This window comes from Ammospiza caudacuta, chromosome 7 (assembly GCF_027887145.1).
Source record: "Ammospiza caudacuta isolate bAmmCau1 chromosome 7, bAmmCau1.pri, whole genome shotgun sequence".
Lineage (NCBI taxonomy): Eukaryota > Metazoa > Chordata > Aves > Passeriformes > Passerellidae > Ammospiza > Ammospiza caudacuta.
This window is the reverse complement of record NC_080599.1, coordinates 41,031,886-41,047,189: the sequence shown is the minus strand read 5'-3', so window position 1 is coordinate 41,047,189 and position 15,304 is coordinate 41,031,886. Positions and strand designations below refer to the sequence as shown.

The 15,304-nt window shown below is 39.3% G+C and overlaps 1 protein-coding gene across 1 annotated transcript in view; it reads left to right on the top strand.

Annotated features, from left to right (window-relative positions):
• The window catches only part of SPATA6 (spermatogenesis associated 6), a 35,626-nt gene extending 23,718 nt beyond the window's left edge, over nt 1-11,908 (top strand). Inside the window, exons 11-13 of the mRNA XM_058808939.1 lie at nt 4,239-4,338; nt 7,897-7,964; nt 11,707-11,908. Of these exons, the coding sequence (XP_058664922.1) occupies nt 4,239-4,338; nt 7,897-7,964; nt 11,707-11,887 (349 nt within the window). The 3' untranslated portion in view covers nt 11,888-11,908. The remainder of the gene's footprint in view (nt 1-4,238; nt 4,339-7,896; nt 7,965-11,706) is intronic.
• The last annotated feature ends 3,396 nt before the right edge of the window (nt 11,909-15,304 follow it).

Sequence of the window (15,304 nt, the reverse complement as noted above, 5' to 3'; positions counted from 1 at the left end):
TATGAATGCTGAATAAATACCTGCATAGATATAAAATACATGAGGTGGGTTTTTTATTTCAGAGGTTTTGTTGAGGCTCTCTCCTGTTCCTTTTGTAAATTCTTGCAGATTGTGGTTTTTTTCAGGTTATACTCAGCTTTAAGTGTTCTTACTCCCTCTTCCCCCCAGTTACAGCAGTGTTCTCTGCAGTTGTGAATCTGGTATTACAGGACTTCATTGATTTCTGTCCTGTGATGGTTTGTCCTTGTATGTGGCTTTGCTCAGTATGAGGACTGTGTCTTTGAAGCTGATGAATTCTCGTGGATGCCACATGCACAGAATTGTTCCCAAGGCAGGGGAGTGCTGTGGTAGGGGAAGGGGTCACGAGAGCCACAGCAAATACTCTGCACAAGGTTCTGGCATTAATTCTGCTGATGTGAAATGTATTAATATCTCCTGCTGAAATGTGATATTAATGTTTTTGCTGTGTGCAAGTGGATGATTGGATTGTCTGACATTTAAAAATTCCTATTTATTACAGCTCTCAAGTTTGCAAGCTGCTGTTTGAGTAGAGTACATGGGTGGATGTATCCTGTTTGCATTTCTAATGGAGTGTTTCATCCTAACGGATAAAATTATACATGAAAATAGTCTTTAGCACAAAATTTACGCTGCCTGTTTGGCTTCTTCTTTTTTTTTTCATCAAGGTAGATGTTGTCTGTATGACCTTAAAAAAATCCTTATCTCATAAAAGAAAATAAATGCCTTTTAGTCACATTACAAGGGAAAATGGTTCTGTTTCCTTGATCGGACTCAACACAACATCTTTGAATTTAATCTTGAAAAGTTCTCTGATTGATCTGGCTTTTTCTAGGTCACTGAGCTATATTTCCAAAGTGTTTATACAATCTATTGGAATCAATAAACAATTTAAACTGATGTAACTGCAGAATGTTTGTAAGTCCCAGGGAAAATTGAAAGTATGACAAAGAATACAGCTGTATGAGTTTATTTTGTTTATCAGGACAAACAGTCATTGAAATTAAATGACTTTCCTTTGAACACTGCAATATGATAGTGACACCTTAATCACATAAATAAGTAGCTGGTGATTTTAAAGGGTTGTTATTGGTGATTTTGGGCAAATGGAATCCCTGTATTTATAGTCCAAGAAGCTGTGCAATAAAACCTGTTTTATAAAATATTTCCAATAGGAGAGTTAGAATATAATAAAAAGGTTTCACTTCAGATTATAGTTGTTGTGTTTCAGGCATGATTTTATTTTAGTTTGCATTTCAGGCATGATTTTATTTTAGTTGCATTTCAGTTGGCAAATATTAACAGTATTCTTTAAACGTGGATTAGACCCGATAGTTGTTGCTAAAATTAGACAATAAAAATACTAGAAAAGCTAATTAAAAGAAGCTGATATCATTTTTAATCACACTTAAGGTTTTGATTTTTTTCTTTTTTTTCTTTTTTTTCTTTTTTTGTTTTTTTTTTTGTAAATGAAGTTTGGGGGGGGGGGGTCTGTGTGAGGAGCTAACATTTGTTATACCACAGCGCACACTAGTGGACTGATCCATAAAATCACCTGGAGAAAGAATTTAATAGTTCTCGAATTAAGTACTTAAATCTTCTTCTTGCAGACATAGCCATGTATTTTCTAACTGAATACAATAGCAAGCTGGGTTTTCTTTTTTTTTTTTCCCAAAAGTAAATACATATATCTCCAAGGATATTTGTAAATTTACGATTAATAACAATGACCTGAAGTCTTACATACGAATTTCATAAAATTTATTTCCCAAAGGCAATCTATTCCAACTTCTCAGAGCAAGCCACCTGAGCGCTGGAAGAACAGCAGCTGCTGTATAAATAAGGGAAAATGCCATGACTTCATGGCTCTATCTTTTATTTGTCAAGTGGGAAATGACTCACTCTTACTGCATCTAGGATGCAGATTTTTAAACATGCATTTCAGAGGTCCTTTAATATCAGTAAATGTTGTAAATTCTAATGGGAAGCCATTAGATGATAGCATCACTGCAGTCCCTTTCCCTTACCTCTCTTCCTTTAAAAAAAAAAAAAAGTGGGGTTTTTCTTCATAACACAGGTGGTAGAGCACATGCATTGTAATGCAGTACATCAAATGGGGTTTGACTGCATTAGGGGAAATGAACACTCCCCTCTGCTTAAGGGACTCACACTTCTGTTTCTTTAAAGGCAATGCTTTTCTCCCCTAACAAAATTCTCAGGCCATTTTACTTTCTTTTACAAGAAGTTAGGTGAAATCTTTTAGTGCAACAGATTGCTGGATTCTAGTATGCAAAACAATTGCACAGCATGAATTTGCTGTACATGCTCTTGGGTTTGGAATCAATTGTAAAATTCTCAGGACAGTCATTTGAATTCTGTAGGCAGCTTGGTGAAAATTGCTGCTTGTAGTGATCCAAGGATAAATAACAATAAAATCATTAGAAACGTGGGAATACATCCCCATATAGTTTATATGTTATATACTTCCAATATTGTGTCATTTCTTGGCACCCTTTCCTGAAGAAAAATAGAAGCATTTTCAAGTAGGTGAATTGATTTAAAGAAACTCATAAATAAGCTGAAAATACTGGTGCTGTTTAGAACAAAGAGAGAGATATTTTGGACAAAGAAACAACAATAAGTGAATCCAAATAAGTTGCTTAGATAAAAGAATATAGGAGAAGATTACTCAAAAGCAGAAAACTGGTCTCTTTCTAGTTATATTTCAGTCTCTGTCTCTGGTAATAAAAGGAATTATCCAAAAGATTGCAAAGAACTCTATGCCCTGCCTGCAACCTTCAAGATAATTTGTCACTACCCACTTTTGGGATCCTGCTTCCATTAATTTTTACATTGCCAGGCTGCTTGTTTAGCACTGAAGCTTTCTCTGTGTACTTGGTTTGTTCTTTTTGAAAGGAGCTGAGCAGTTCCTTGGCTGTATTGAAATTTCTGGAGGCTTGGTGAAGGTGAACTGAGCCAGGCACGATCAGACTGGGGATTTGAGAGCGATAAGACTGGATAATGCAGGGAATATGGTAGCTGGGAGAGAGGAGGGCAGAAAAGCTGGCAAACTGTGGAATCTCAGCCCTCAGAGTCATGCTGTTTCTGCACTGCATCAAATTTGGGAAGCCACCAAAGCCCTTCAGTGCTCCTGGTGCTCCTGCTGCAGGCAGGGATGGCAGCTCCGCGCTGCTGCTGTTCCCAGCTCAGATTGCAGAGCCTGCCCTGCCAGCTCCCAGCTCACCAGTGACCCGTGCTCACATTGGCATGATGCCACATCAGGAGCTTTTCTGGGTGCCAAGTCAAGCTCTCAGAGCTTGGGCAACATTGAAATGAAGATGCACAATCTTCATTTGGTGCTCTCTTTCCAGTGTGATGAGCTTGTGTAAGTAAGCATTTCATAACTTCCCTCCAATTATTCTTTCCTTCTGTTGATGTCTCTCTTTAAAAAAAATACATTTTTAATGTAATAACATAGTTGGCATGTAAACAATCATATTCTCAAAATTTTTGTTGCCTCCCTTAAGAAACCGAGAATAATTATTGATATGAAATTTTTGTCAGTTTCTGAACTTTCTCAGAAGGATGAGCTTCTGAGAAGAATGAGGGGCTTTTTTTAGTAAAGTGGAAAAAAGTAATCCAAAACATAACAAGGTAAAATCCAAAAGTTGCTGTTTGGTTTAAATTACTCATACCAAGCAAGCTACCTACATAGTTTTTAATATTAAAAAAAATTAAAACCAAACTTAAATTTCTTGTGAAATAAAGACTGCAACTGCTAGTGTTTGACTCCATGTGTTTTCCAATTTGCGTGCATTGGGGTTACCTTCCTTTTGATTTATTCCAGGGAAAAGAACTTCATGTGTGCAACACTTCCTTTAAAGAGAGGCAAATGAAACCTGATCACTGGGAATAGTATAGCTTTTTTTATTCTGCGGGGGCCACACAAACATTACAGAAATATTTCTCAAGTTACAAAATCATCAACATTTTCTGTTTTTCATCTTCTGTTGATGTTGTGGCTATTTATGTTTATGCACTGTTTATGCACTGCTTTTCTTTACTTGGACTCCAGAGGAGAAGAATCTAATTGAATCATTGTGTGTGTTCCAAATAGGAGTAATACATGCTTCATAATTAAAAGGAAAAAGAAATCTGAATCATAGACTTTTTCCACAAGAAAATATTTCTTCACTTTGTTTTTCCTCTTCCTCTTGCAGATTTGGCACTGGTTGGCCTTCACCAGCAAATATTGATGAGATCCATAAAAGAGTGAAAAATATTTTAAGGACGCACAGAGCTAGACAGCGCCTCATATTTGTAAGTTTGACTGCAAACTCAATCTTTTCCCTTCTCCAAAATGGCTGAAAAAGAGAATTGTGCCTTGGATTTATTATAATGTTGTCCTTTGGGACAGCCTTGATTGTAGAAATATGGGTTTGGTGTGTGAGCTCAACTGTTTCACACTGATTTCAGAAGCCTCCTTATCTTTCACGTTTATGAAGTAGTACAGGCAACCCTCTCATGGCTTACTGAGAACAATTATATTGGAGTGTGGGATTTTTTTATATTCTGATTCTCCACTCCCAATTTAAGCAGAAAATGTTACAGATGTATAGAACATCAAGGCTTAACATGTTGTGCAGCTGCACATGAGCAGCTGCATGTATCCAGCTGTTTCTAGAGCTAATATTATTCTTCAGATGTGTGCTTTTTTTTTCCCCTTAATTATCTGGCTTTCAATGAACAGAGCTCTTTATCTAATGAGATTACACCCAGGAACAGAGTATTTTACCTTTGATGAAATTTTGAGGTGTGGTTTTAGACAGACAAATTTTTCCTATTGTGATTTTGAGAAACACAGTTTCTCAAAAAAATGCCTGAGCATTGTACCAGCTGAATAAGAAGATTGTTCATCTGCAGAGAATTTAGAATCCTGAGTGTGAGGTGAGGCAAAAGAAAGGTAGGATAAAAAGGTTGTAAGGTTGAGAGATGATTATGATACAATGATCATAATGATGATTATGATATAAGATGATGAGGAGCTCTGGCAGTCTAACTCAGAAATGTTATTGATGGGGTAGAAGAGACATAAGTCTCCCAAAGTGGAGAAAGACAACTTTTTTTGCTTCAGTTTCTCTCTTAGAAAATAGAATGTCGACAGAAATCTGCTTTTGAATGTTGGTGCAATTTTAAGTTGCTGCTGTCCCCAGCTGTCCACCTTTCCCCTCAGCTGCAGTTCCCTGTATCAGTGGGAGTGGGATAGAAAGTGTGGGAGCCCTGATGTCCCCCCCTCATATTCCCACAGCAAGGGCAGGTGCAGCTGGCTGGGATGGGGGACACCACTGGCTACAGGAAACCCATGGCAGAAATTGTCTTTGTGATCTTGATCCAGTCCTGCAAGATGGATTGAAGAACATCTGTCTTTGCTCTGAAGTCCTTATTTAGTTAGTTAGTTGTTTGTTTGCTTGTTTATTTATGTCCCCTGATTTAGTCATGTTGGGCAGCTCATTGTCTCACCTCATTCTCATTGTCTCACCTCATTCTCACTTAATCTGATTATTTTCTCATTTCTGTTCAATGTTCATTTTTAGCTTAGTTTTTGTGGGTTTTGTTTTTAACTCAGGAAAACCTTGTCTCATCCACACTAAGACTGTTTGATCTAGTTCATGCTGTACCTCCCTGAGTTATTATATGAATATTATGATTTTGTGAGCTGCTGCCTCTCAAATAGAGGATTCCCATTACATTTTTCTGTTTCAGCCACTTAGAATGGGTAAAAATCATGTAAAATGCTCCCTTGATGTTTCAATGAATTTAAGATAACAAACTGGATTTCCTGATAGTCCAACACCTACATGTAATGAACACTTGCACAGTCTGAACCATCTCCAGTGGTTCTTAACTGCTTTCCTCAAACAGTAGACCATGACTTTATGATAAGAAAAGTTGGATGATTGGCTACATGGTCTCTCCATACAGTTAAAAAGACTCTGCAAACATTGTGGTGGAATTCTTGAATTGTGATATTTTCTGTTGGCTTTCTCTTGGTTCACCTTGTCACTTCTAGAATCAAACACTTGCTGAATCCTCACAGGGATTAATAAACAGAGATGATACTGTGTCCTCTTCTGTTGGAAAACCTTGTGTTTCTGGCCTAAAAAAATCCAGCTATTATGGTATTTAATTACCCATCTGATCAAACCAGTGCTGGCAAAGGACCATTTTTCTCACTTTGTTTTCTTCCACTGAGCAAAAGGAAGGCAAGGATGCTACAGAGAAGTCTTGTGGTGTCAGATAGTTGTATAGGGCTGGCTCATGAAAGCTGTGCTAACGCTAACAGCAGCTGACCTAATCAAAAAAGAAAAAAAAATATATGCTTGCAGTGAGTGCTTTAAAATACACCAAGATAGGTTGTGCTTCCCCACATGGCCCAAAATCGAGGCTGTGGTGTTGCTCAGCAGATGGCTGAGGTAAATTGGTCATCTTGAAAGTGAGGGAGTAGTAAAGCAAGTGTATTGGCAATGTGGTGAGCACATTCTGGCTCCAATCTAGATCCTCTTCAAACTTTGAAAGGTTAAAAAGTACCTCATATTCTGTTCCACTCCAAAGAGCCTAATACTAAATAACCACTCCCAGAAGCATACAGCTGTGTCTTCCAAAATTTCATTTTCATATTGCTCTGCAAAATAGTGTGACTGGAACCCTGCTGCAGATTCCTTGGGGTGTCCACTGTACCCTTCTGCTGTGACATTGTGACAGTATTGTAATGTTTCCATATTTTTTTTGCTTTCCAGAATATAATTTGCCTCTGGCAAATGCTGCAGAATTTTATTTACCACTGTACCCCATTTCCTCTTCAGTGCTTTGTAGTCTGTGACTGCTGAAGGAAGAGAGCTCTCCTGTTTACAAACACACTTATTACCTTGTATTTCACCACAATAAATTCTCTCAGGTTTTTCCTCATCCATATGCTGCTGTTCAGCTTGCTCTGCATCTTATTGCCATCTACCACTATATTTATTGTCTTTTCTCCCAGTTCTGTGTTGCCAGCAAGTGTGATTATTTTTACTGCAGTCTTTTTTTCCAATTATTTCTCCTATAGCATGAAAGATGACTTTGTTTAGTAATCCTTACAGCGATTGACTTGTGCTGAAAGCATCACTTAATATCACCCCTTAAGCAGGGTCTTTGCACTTCAGAGTAGAGTGAACATGATTGTGTGTGCTGGAATTTCTACCATCCCATCTCAGGTGAGCAGCTGGCTCCCTCCACATGGGTGTTTTGTTTCTTTCTTACTTAAGAGGGCAAATTTGGGTTAATTAATGTCTAGATAGCGTTTGGAAGGTAAAACTGCATTCTAGCAACTGAGAATACCTGGCTGAAGGGTCATTAGGTGTATCAGATATTTTTTAAAGTTCAGTAAGCATGTATTCAAACTTGGATATGAAATTCAAGAACTGAGATGTGTGCAATGATTCTGCCTTGTAAAACACATGAGACAGATAACATAATATGTTTTAGGTGTTTTTCCCCTTTCCTGCAAGGAACACAAAAGCAGTAAGTAGTAGGTTTCATAGCATTTTGCCAATATGCTTATTGGGGTTTATTGAAGCTTTTGCTGTCTGCATAGTTCTCAAGATCTACACTGTCTAGAAATTCTTTCCAGTTTATTACCTGAAAATTATTAGCTGAATTGTGCTGAACTTAATTAAAAGTGTTCATGAATGGCATTTGGCTCATTACACTTTGTCCCTTTCTCCCCCAAGAAATGTAAGCACTTTAATAGTCCTCTAAATGGAAAGAAAGTATTTTTGAAATGAGATCATTGTAATCAGAAACCAAGGTAATGAGAATTTGATTTCTGGGTTTTTTTAGGATGATTTGCCTCAGACAAGAGAACCTACAGATAATAAGCCCTTAACTGTGAGTGAGCTGCGGAGCAGGTATGGAGTTTTTTTCTGACCAAGACAAAACAATCATACTCAGTATTGCCCTTTACATTTAGCTACAAATTTCTCTTCCCATTTTGAGCTTTGTCCTGTATTGCACAGGGAAAAGGTTTCAGGAGGTGTTACTCATACTAAGCTTTCTCACCTAAAAGCAAAATACACTTAAATTAATTGTGCCTTTGATGTTGTTTGGCACTGTGTCAGTATAGTCTTCATAAAACACTGGGTTTGGAACTGGACTTGGCTATAAAAATGATTCTTGGGCAGAGGTTTCTGGAATTTGTCAACCAGAGGGCAAATGTCACTTTTAAAATAATCACTTGGTTATTTTTCCTTTAAAACTATGGGAGTGCAAAAATAAATTTAAGTTTATTTAGTAATATGGTTTGAGGCTCAGCTTTTGGATTGTCCTTTTTTTGTTGTTGTTTTTGGTTTTTTTGGCAAAAGAGATATTTGAAAAAGAAAAGCATTTTCCAAAAAATACAGCAAATTTATATGGCATAGTTTAGTGATTCAGCATGCTGTATTTCAGAAGCTTTCTTGGAAACCTGAGATCTTATAAACCTGGTTTTTGTACATTAATTACTCTGTGTGCTCCTCACATACATGACCAAGGTTTAATTTGATAATTTACTGATAACATACCAATTAAATTGATTTTGATTACTTCTGTAGTAGAAGTTACCAATACTGATGTTCTGTATGTATGCACACAGCATTTTATACAATGTTTTGAGTACCTATTGGAGGAAAGATACTAAGTATTGGAAGTCTTTTTTGGACTCCTATGACTTTTCTGATTTTCTTTATATTAAAAGAGAAATCCTAGAACTGTGCTGCTATATTTGAGAGGTGTTGCCATTAGAAAAGGCTTTATTTTGATAGTTAATTATCACACACTGTTTTCTAACAATGGTGCCCCAAATCACCACTGTATACACCTGAAAGGAGGGTATTTCAATATGGGTACCATAACAAACTTCTTCTTGAAATTTATAAGCTCCAAAAAGTTCATTTCTGATTTGCTGTCTTCTTTAAAAATCCCTGTGATTTGTAATCCCCTCTGTGCAAGGGATTACTCCACCTTCCATATGGTTGTGAAGTTGCTGCTGCAGTTGTGTCTCCTGTACTGTGCTCACTCCTGTATTCTGTGTAGCCTTTCTGCTCCCTTATCCTTTGTCCTGACAGCTGGGGCAATTAAATTGTTTAGGATGTGTTTGTGAGAGAGAAAGTGCAAGTTTTTGTTTTGAGGCAGCTTTGGGAGTTTGAGATTTACGCTGAAACTGCAGACCATGAAAAAAAAGATGGAAAATAAACCTTAATACTCCCGAATCCTGAAGTGATGGGATATGAAGTGTGGCACTTGGGCTGGGAAAGGACTGCTCCTTGGGTTTAGAGGCCAGCAGCACTGGGGGTGAGACATAAAGGCCTCGAGGACAGTCACATTGCTGAGTGCTTGCCACAGTGCTCATAAACAGGATGCAAGGACAGAGAGAGTTCATGGAAGGACAGGGTACTGTCGACCAAGTGCTGGCAGTAAAGTGGATGGATGATTGAAAACCGCTGGGAGTAAGGAAAAGGTCTGTGTTTTGTGAAATATTTAGTATATGATTCACTCAGAAAAGAACTTCTGGGACTCTTAAAGGAGATGTATGAGGGAACAAAAGCATATGACAGGTATTTCAGAGCAGGGAGTTGCGTGCAGAAGTCCTGCTGTTAATATGATTTGTGAGTGTAATTCCCAGATTGCTTAGCTCAGGTTGTCAGCTGGTTTCCAGTTGAGACAGGAGAGAGAATCTTCCCTACCTTGGCTGTAGTTGTGTCCAGGTATCTCATGCACAAGGGGCTGGCTAATGGAAATGCATGAAAACACACAACCTCTCCAAAAAGAGAAGGGAAAATTAAGCCTTTTTACAAGTCTTTTTCAGTACCAGAATAAGGAACTTGTAGAAGTTACCCTTGGTTTTTGAGTCTTTACTGCAATTAAAGTGTTGAGGTTTGAGTGTCTTAAGGTAAATTCAGCTTTTAGGAGAAGAAAAGTACAAAGCTGCTGCTGGAAATGGATTCCGAGGAAAAGAGTGTCAGAGCTGTTTGTTGTATAGTTGCAAGTGCTGTTTCTGCTTGTTGGCCTGAGAATTCTCCATCAGAAGTGAGGTACCACAAACTGCAGGCAGGAGAAGGTGAAACTGCAGTTGTTGATGAGTCCCCAGGGTGTTGACTTGTCTGCATTTGACACCGGCCTGTATAGCTGCTCTGTTGATTTTAGTTGGTAGTTTAGTTTCTTTGTGTCCAAACTGTGAGGCACAATTATCTCAGGATGATAAACAGGTTTAAATTTGCTCCATGCCATTGACTGACTTTAAATGATGGATCCTTTTTGAATAAGTGTGGCCTTCCTCTCTTTTTAATGTTGGAGCCATACAAGAGGTCTTGTTTTATTTGGTGTAGGTTGGCATCACCCTAATATTTGAATGTAAGAAGTTTAAAAGCAAAAGTTGTTCCTTCTGTTGTTTTTCTTTTCCATGGGACAGTAGAAGCTTAGAGATGTGAATTTAGAAAACTGATCCTACATCTTCCTCTTCTTCCCCTTTTCTGTTCTTCAGATGAAAACCTTGTGTTTTGATGCAGCTGAATACATGTATTCATGGATGTGGCCTAAGGTTTCTTTCAGTTTTGTCATATTTTGGCTGATACTAGCTTGAGGATGAAGTTTTAAGTACTGGTTTGATTGCAGAAGACACCACCATTAATAAATTACATGTATATAAGAACCTGTAAAGCTTCCCTGTGAAATGTAATCCATTTCCTAAGTGAAGATGGTCACCTTAAACTTCACATTTCCAGTTTCATTTCCCAGGGAACATTTGCAAAAGCTGAAGATAACTCAGTCCTAATTTTTAAGTGTCTAAAGTGCCTAAATCTCTGAGCAGATGTGAAAAATGTCATCTGAGTTGTAATTTTTTTCTAATGATTTTTGAGCTTCTTGTTTCATGCTTTATTACAGGGAAATTGCTCATTTAATTATATGACACAAACCTTTGTTTGGAAAGTGTCAAGAGGAAGCAGATAGTCATGATGTTGAGATATAAACTACTCAGACTTGTCAGTGTTTTGTAATGATTTGCAGAGTATAAATTTCACTTCATAGATCTCAGGAATAATTTCTCAAAGCAACTGAAGGATGAGCCTGTATTTGTGTTTAGTATTAAAACAGTGACACAGAAGATGGGGTGGGGAAGGAACCCTGGATTGCCACTATATCAAAATGTAGTTGGTAGAAAACTTAATCCATGATGCTTCCAATAGAGCACTTTACAGCTGCAACCACAGTAATTTAATATCCCCCTGATAGATTGTCTTCATATTGAAATAGCTGCTTGTGGTTACAATTTCACCTTCAAAGGACAGAAAAATCCTGCTGTGTTGCTCTTGCCTAGTCACACAGCCATCAAAAATACAGCAAAATTACTGCAGGTTCTCTGAAAAGTAATTCTATTTGGGGGCATTACAAAGTGTACTCAGATAAGTGGGGGAGAATTTGTGTGAATGAATAACATTGGGGGGATATGGGTGGTTCCCATTTCTTAAATGTAGCTGCAGTGCAGTTTTTATTTGGTTTGTGGAAGGTAATCCATGCTCAGCAGCCCTACATTGGTATTTCTGCTGGTTTTGTGCCACTGATCCCTCTTCCATATCTTCCTCTGATCATTGTTTCTTGTCTTCTTTCCTCTGACAGTTCTCCAGTGCAGCAGAACACTCCTGTTCTCTTGGACAGTGGTGAACGTTGGCCTGGTCCTGCAGCTGTGTACAAAGAGAAGCCTCACAGAGCAATCTTGGAGGAGAGTCTTGCAAAAATATATAGAGAGATGTATGAAAAAACTGCTGGTGGTGTTTCAGATCACAAAACACATTCCTGAAAGTAACTCACCTGAAAATGCATAGTATATAGTATTTGAAACTAAACCTATTTTTATACAACAATATTTGTACTCTATTTTTTAAGCTGTCTTAAGGGTAGGCAGGGTTTTGGAGAAATGGGGATTTGGCCTGGGCTGAAAAAAGGAAATAATTACATTTCATTCCCAGAAAAAGAAACAATAATCCCTAAGAAAAAAAACCCTCTACAATTAAGCAAGATGGTGTTGCTCCTTTGAGACTCTGAGCATAGAGTCATTTGAAGACTAAAATATCTGCTGGACATTCCTGTGTGACATCAACTCAGGTTTTAGCTGCAGCCAGTTCTCATTAAATATCTAAATCTATTTAGCAACTTTAACAGAATTGGTTGAAGAAGCAATATGTCCTGGTGGGCAGAGGGGGGACCTAGAGGGGAAGGTGAATGTGGGTGTTGGTTTAAAAGTGACCCACCTAGGACAAAGAGAATTGTTTTCCAGACAATTGCCTTTGAATAATTTTGGAGAATGGCACAAACTTTGGTACTGTAGGACCCATAGGCATGGATTTGAAGTAATTTTGAGCACCTTTAGTCACAAGTCTTCTAATACTGTGAGATTTTAAAAGAAAACCACGCAGCCCAGCAGCCTTTGTGTGACGTGAAAGGTCATCCTCACACAGCCTTTGCATTTGAAAGTTTCCACGTTCTCCTAAACGCAGCCATGACATTTGCCAATACACTTGTCATTTTAAAAATATGAATAAGAAAGAACTGTGCAGGGAGAAAGACCAGAGCTAGTCAGCAAGCTCCTTGTATTCTGTACAGGCCTCCTGAAATTCCTGCATCACAATCCCACCTAATTTGGAGCCTGTCCTTCCCGGTCTGCTGGGATCCCGTTGGCAGCAATCACTTCGTTTTTGCTAAAGGCCACCAAATGTTCATCAGCAGTTCGATGCTTTCCCCAGGGATGGAACCTTTTCAGCCTTGCACTGAGCAGATCCCACATTAGCAGACCAGGGCAAATTGCCCATCCATTGAAAAGCTGAATGTTTTAAAAGGGCAAGAGTGTCCATCTCCTGCTTCCCCCCAGAATGAGGAAAAAACAAATGCCTGTTCTGGCTGCCTCCCTCTCTGAGCAAACACAGGCAGCTCCACCGATGCCATTTTACCTGTTGTGATGAGAGAGAGGATAAAGCTAGCAGTACAGATGGCACAACATATGACTGGAACCTGCCAGCATGCCTACATAAACAAAAATTCAGTCTATTCTGCCTTCCCTCCTTTAATGCTGAGACAACATAATTGATTCGAGAGAGCAGTTGGTGAGCAATTCCGCTGGTGGGAGAGCACGTGGAGGGGCTGTGTGCTGCTGTTTCAGGCAAGGGCACTCTCAGAGGAAGCGTCTCAATACAGACATTTCTATTTCTTGTAACTGTTGGACAAGTTGAAGTGGATTAACACTGATAACTTCCTGTCCCTGCTGCCATTTAGCACATTAGTGCTTTCACAGGGCATTAGTGGCACCCTCTCATGACATGGAGAAGTGCTGAGTCACTCTGTGAGCTACCAGGACACTTTTTATTGCAGAAGGGAAAAGTAGAACTTGCCCAAGCTGTGTCCCTGAAGGCATGGAGGCCATGGAGGGTTGTGCTGCCAGGTCCTGGTGTTCCCTGCCCTCTCCTGACCCCATGTTTGTCCACAAAGGAATAGTTTTCTTTCTGCTCAGAGGAGTGGCTGTGTTGAAGTAGATCCTAAATAGGTGGGGCAGATTCTGAGAAATACTTCCCAAGCTTTTGGCGTAAAATTAATCTGTTGAATCCTGAAGGGTTTTGAAGTTTCCTCTGTGTGTTTGAGCCATAAGATGCAGTGTTCTCCTGGCATCCTGCAATTTTCATTCAATATTCTCTGTGCATTCCCTCCCCAGTGTCACAGCTGAGTAAAAGTTAGTCTTCTGAAGATTGGCTGCTCCCCTTTGGCCTGATCTGGCTCCCTGACATAGAAAACCTCTTTGATTTTTCCCTCCCCAGCAATCCAGCAGATTTCAGTCCTGTTTGTTCACTGTGTGAGAAGGCCTGAATGCTGAGGGATTGTTGTGGGGTTTTTCTGTGTGTTTGATGAAGGACACAATTTGCCATGAACTGAATACACAAGGGGATGAGAAAGGTTGGGGGCCACTATAAAGTAGCAAGGTGGTGCTTTCAAAGGGTCCAAGGAATGGCTGGAGGATATCTATTTGATTCCCTAGCTAAAAAAGGAAGCATATGGTAATATGGCAACCTTCAGTTCTCATCAAAGATTAAAAATTTTTCAGCAAAGGTGAAAACTGGATGGGGGAAAAAAATGTCATTATTGAATTTTGACCAGTATGAATATTCTCAGTGTAGCCTTCTTCTGCAACATAGCATCAAATGGAGCAGACAGAGTCTGAGTACCTCTGGCCCTGCTCCAGCAGGGAGGGAAATGTGTGTTCAGTGTCTCTCTGAATCAGCTGCTGCAGGAGATGTTCCTCTCCTGGGTCAGAGTCAAAGAGTGCTCTTTTCCAAGCACTGTGCTGGAAATCCAGTTTGGTAAATGGAAAACTTTCCTCTGGAATGTGACTTTGGACCCAAGTTACTCTGATCTGTCCCAATACCTTCAAGGCACTTTGTTTTCAGAGCATTTTCCCTTTCCCTGTTTGCTCAGGTGGCCCTGCCAGCCCACACAGCTCTGAGCATGGCTGCTGCTCTGCCCCTGCTGCCTGGGCAGGGGAGGTTCAGGCCCTGAACCAGCACAGCAAAAAGCTCTAATTGTTTCGTGCACCTTGCCTTCTAATACAATTTAAATCCCTTCTATCAAATGCAAATTTCTAGGTGCCTGAGTGGAGCTTTAAATAGCATTTTCTGTGCTCCTAACTTATCTTTTGCCATCCACAAAGTTCCAGTGACAGTGGGATGGCATAATTCCACCCCTGTCGTTTTAGCTCCTAAAGGAGAGCTGCCTACTCAAATCTGGCAATAATGGGCCAGATGAGGAGTGAATTGGTGCTTTTCTGTGGAGTCTGTGTCTCTCTTGCCCTCCCCAAGTTATTATAACCCACGGGTGTTCTCACCAAAAGCTGTTCAGCATCCAGTGATGCTTGCAGGATGCAATCAGTGCAATATTTTAATCACTTTCAGTTTAGTGAGTCAGACTCTGCTTCCTACTTGCTCTCTTCCATCTCTCCTATGAATAACTTGGTGCAGTTTAGGATCTTGGGCTGGCTTTAGACAAACTGCCTGCCTGTGTTCAGAAGAAATGCAAATCCATCCTTGGCTGACAGCAGCTGCTTTGGAAATCACTAAGCCATTGACCTGATGTGAATTAAAGGCAAAAATGTCAAACTCTTTAATGATTTGCCTTATCTAAGTTTTTGACTTAGAGGAAGAGAAGCTTAAATTGCTCCACTGAGGATAAGAAGCAT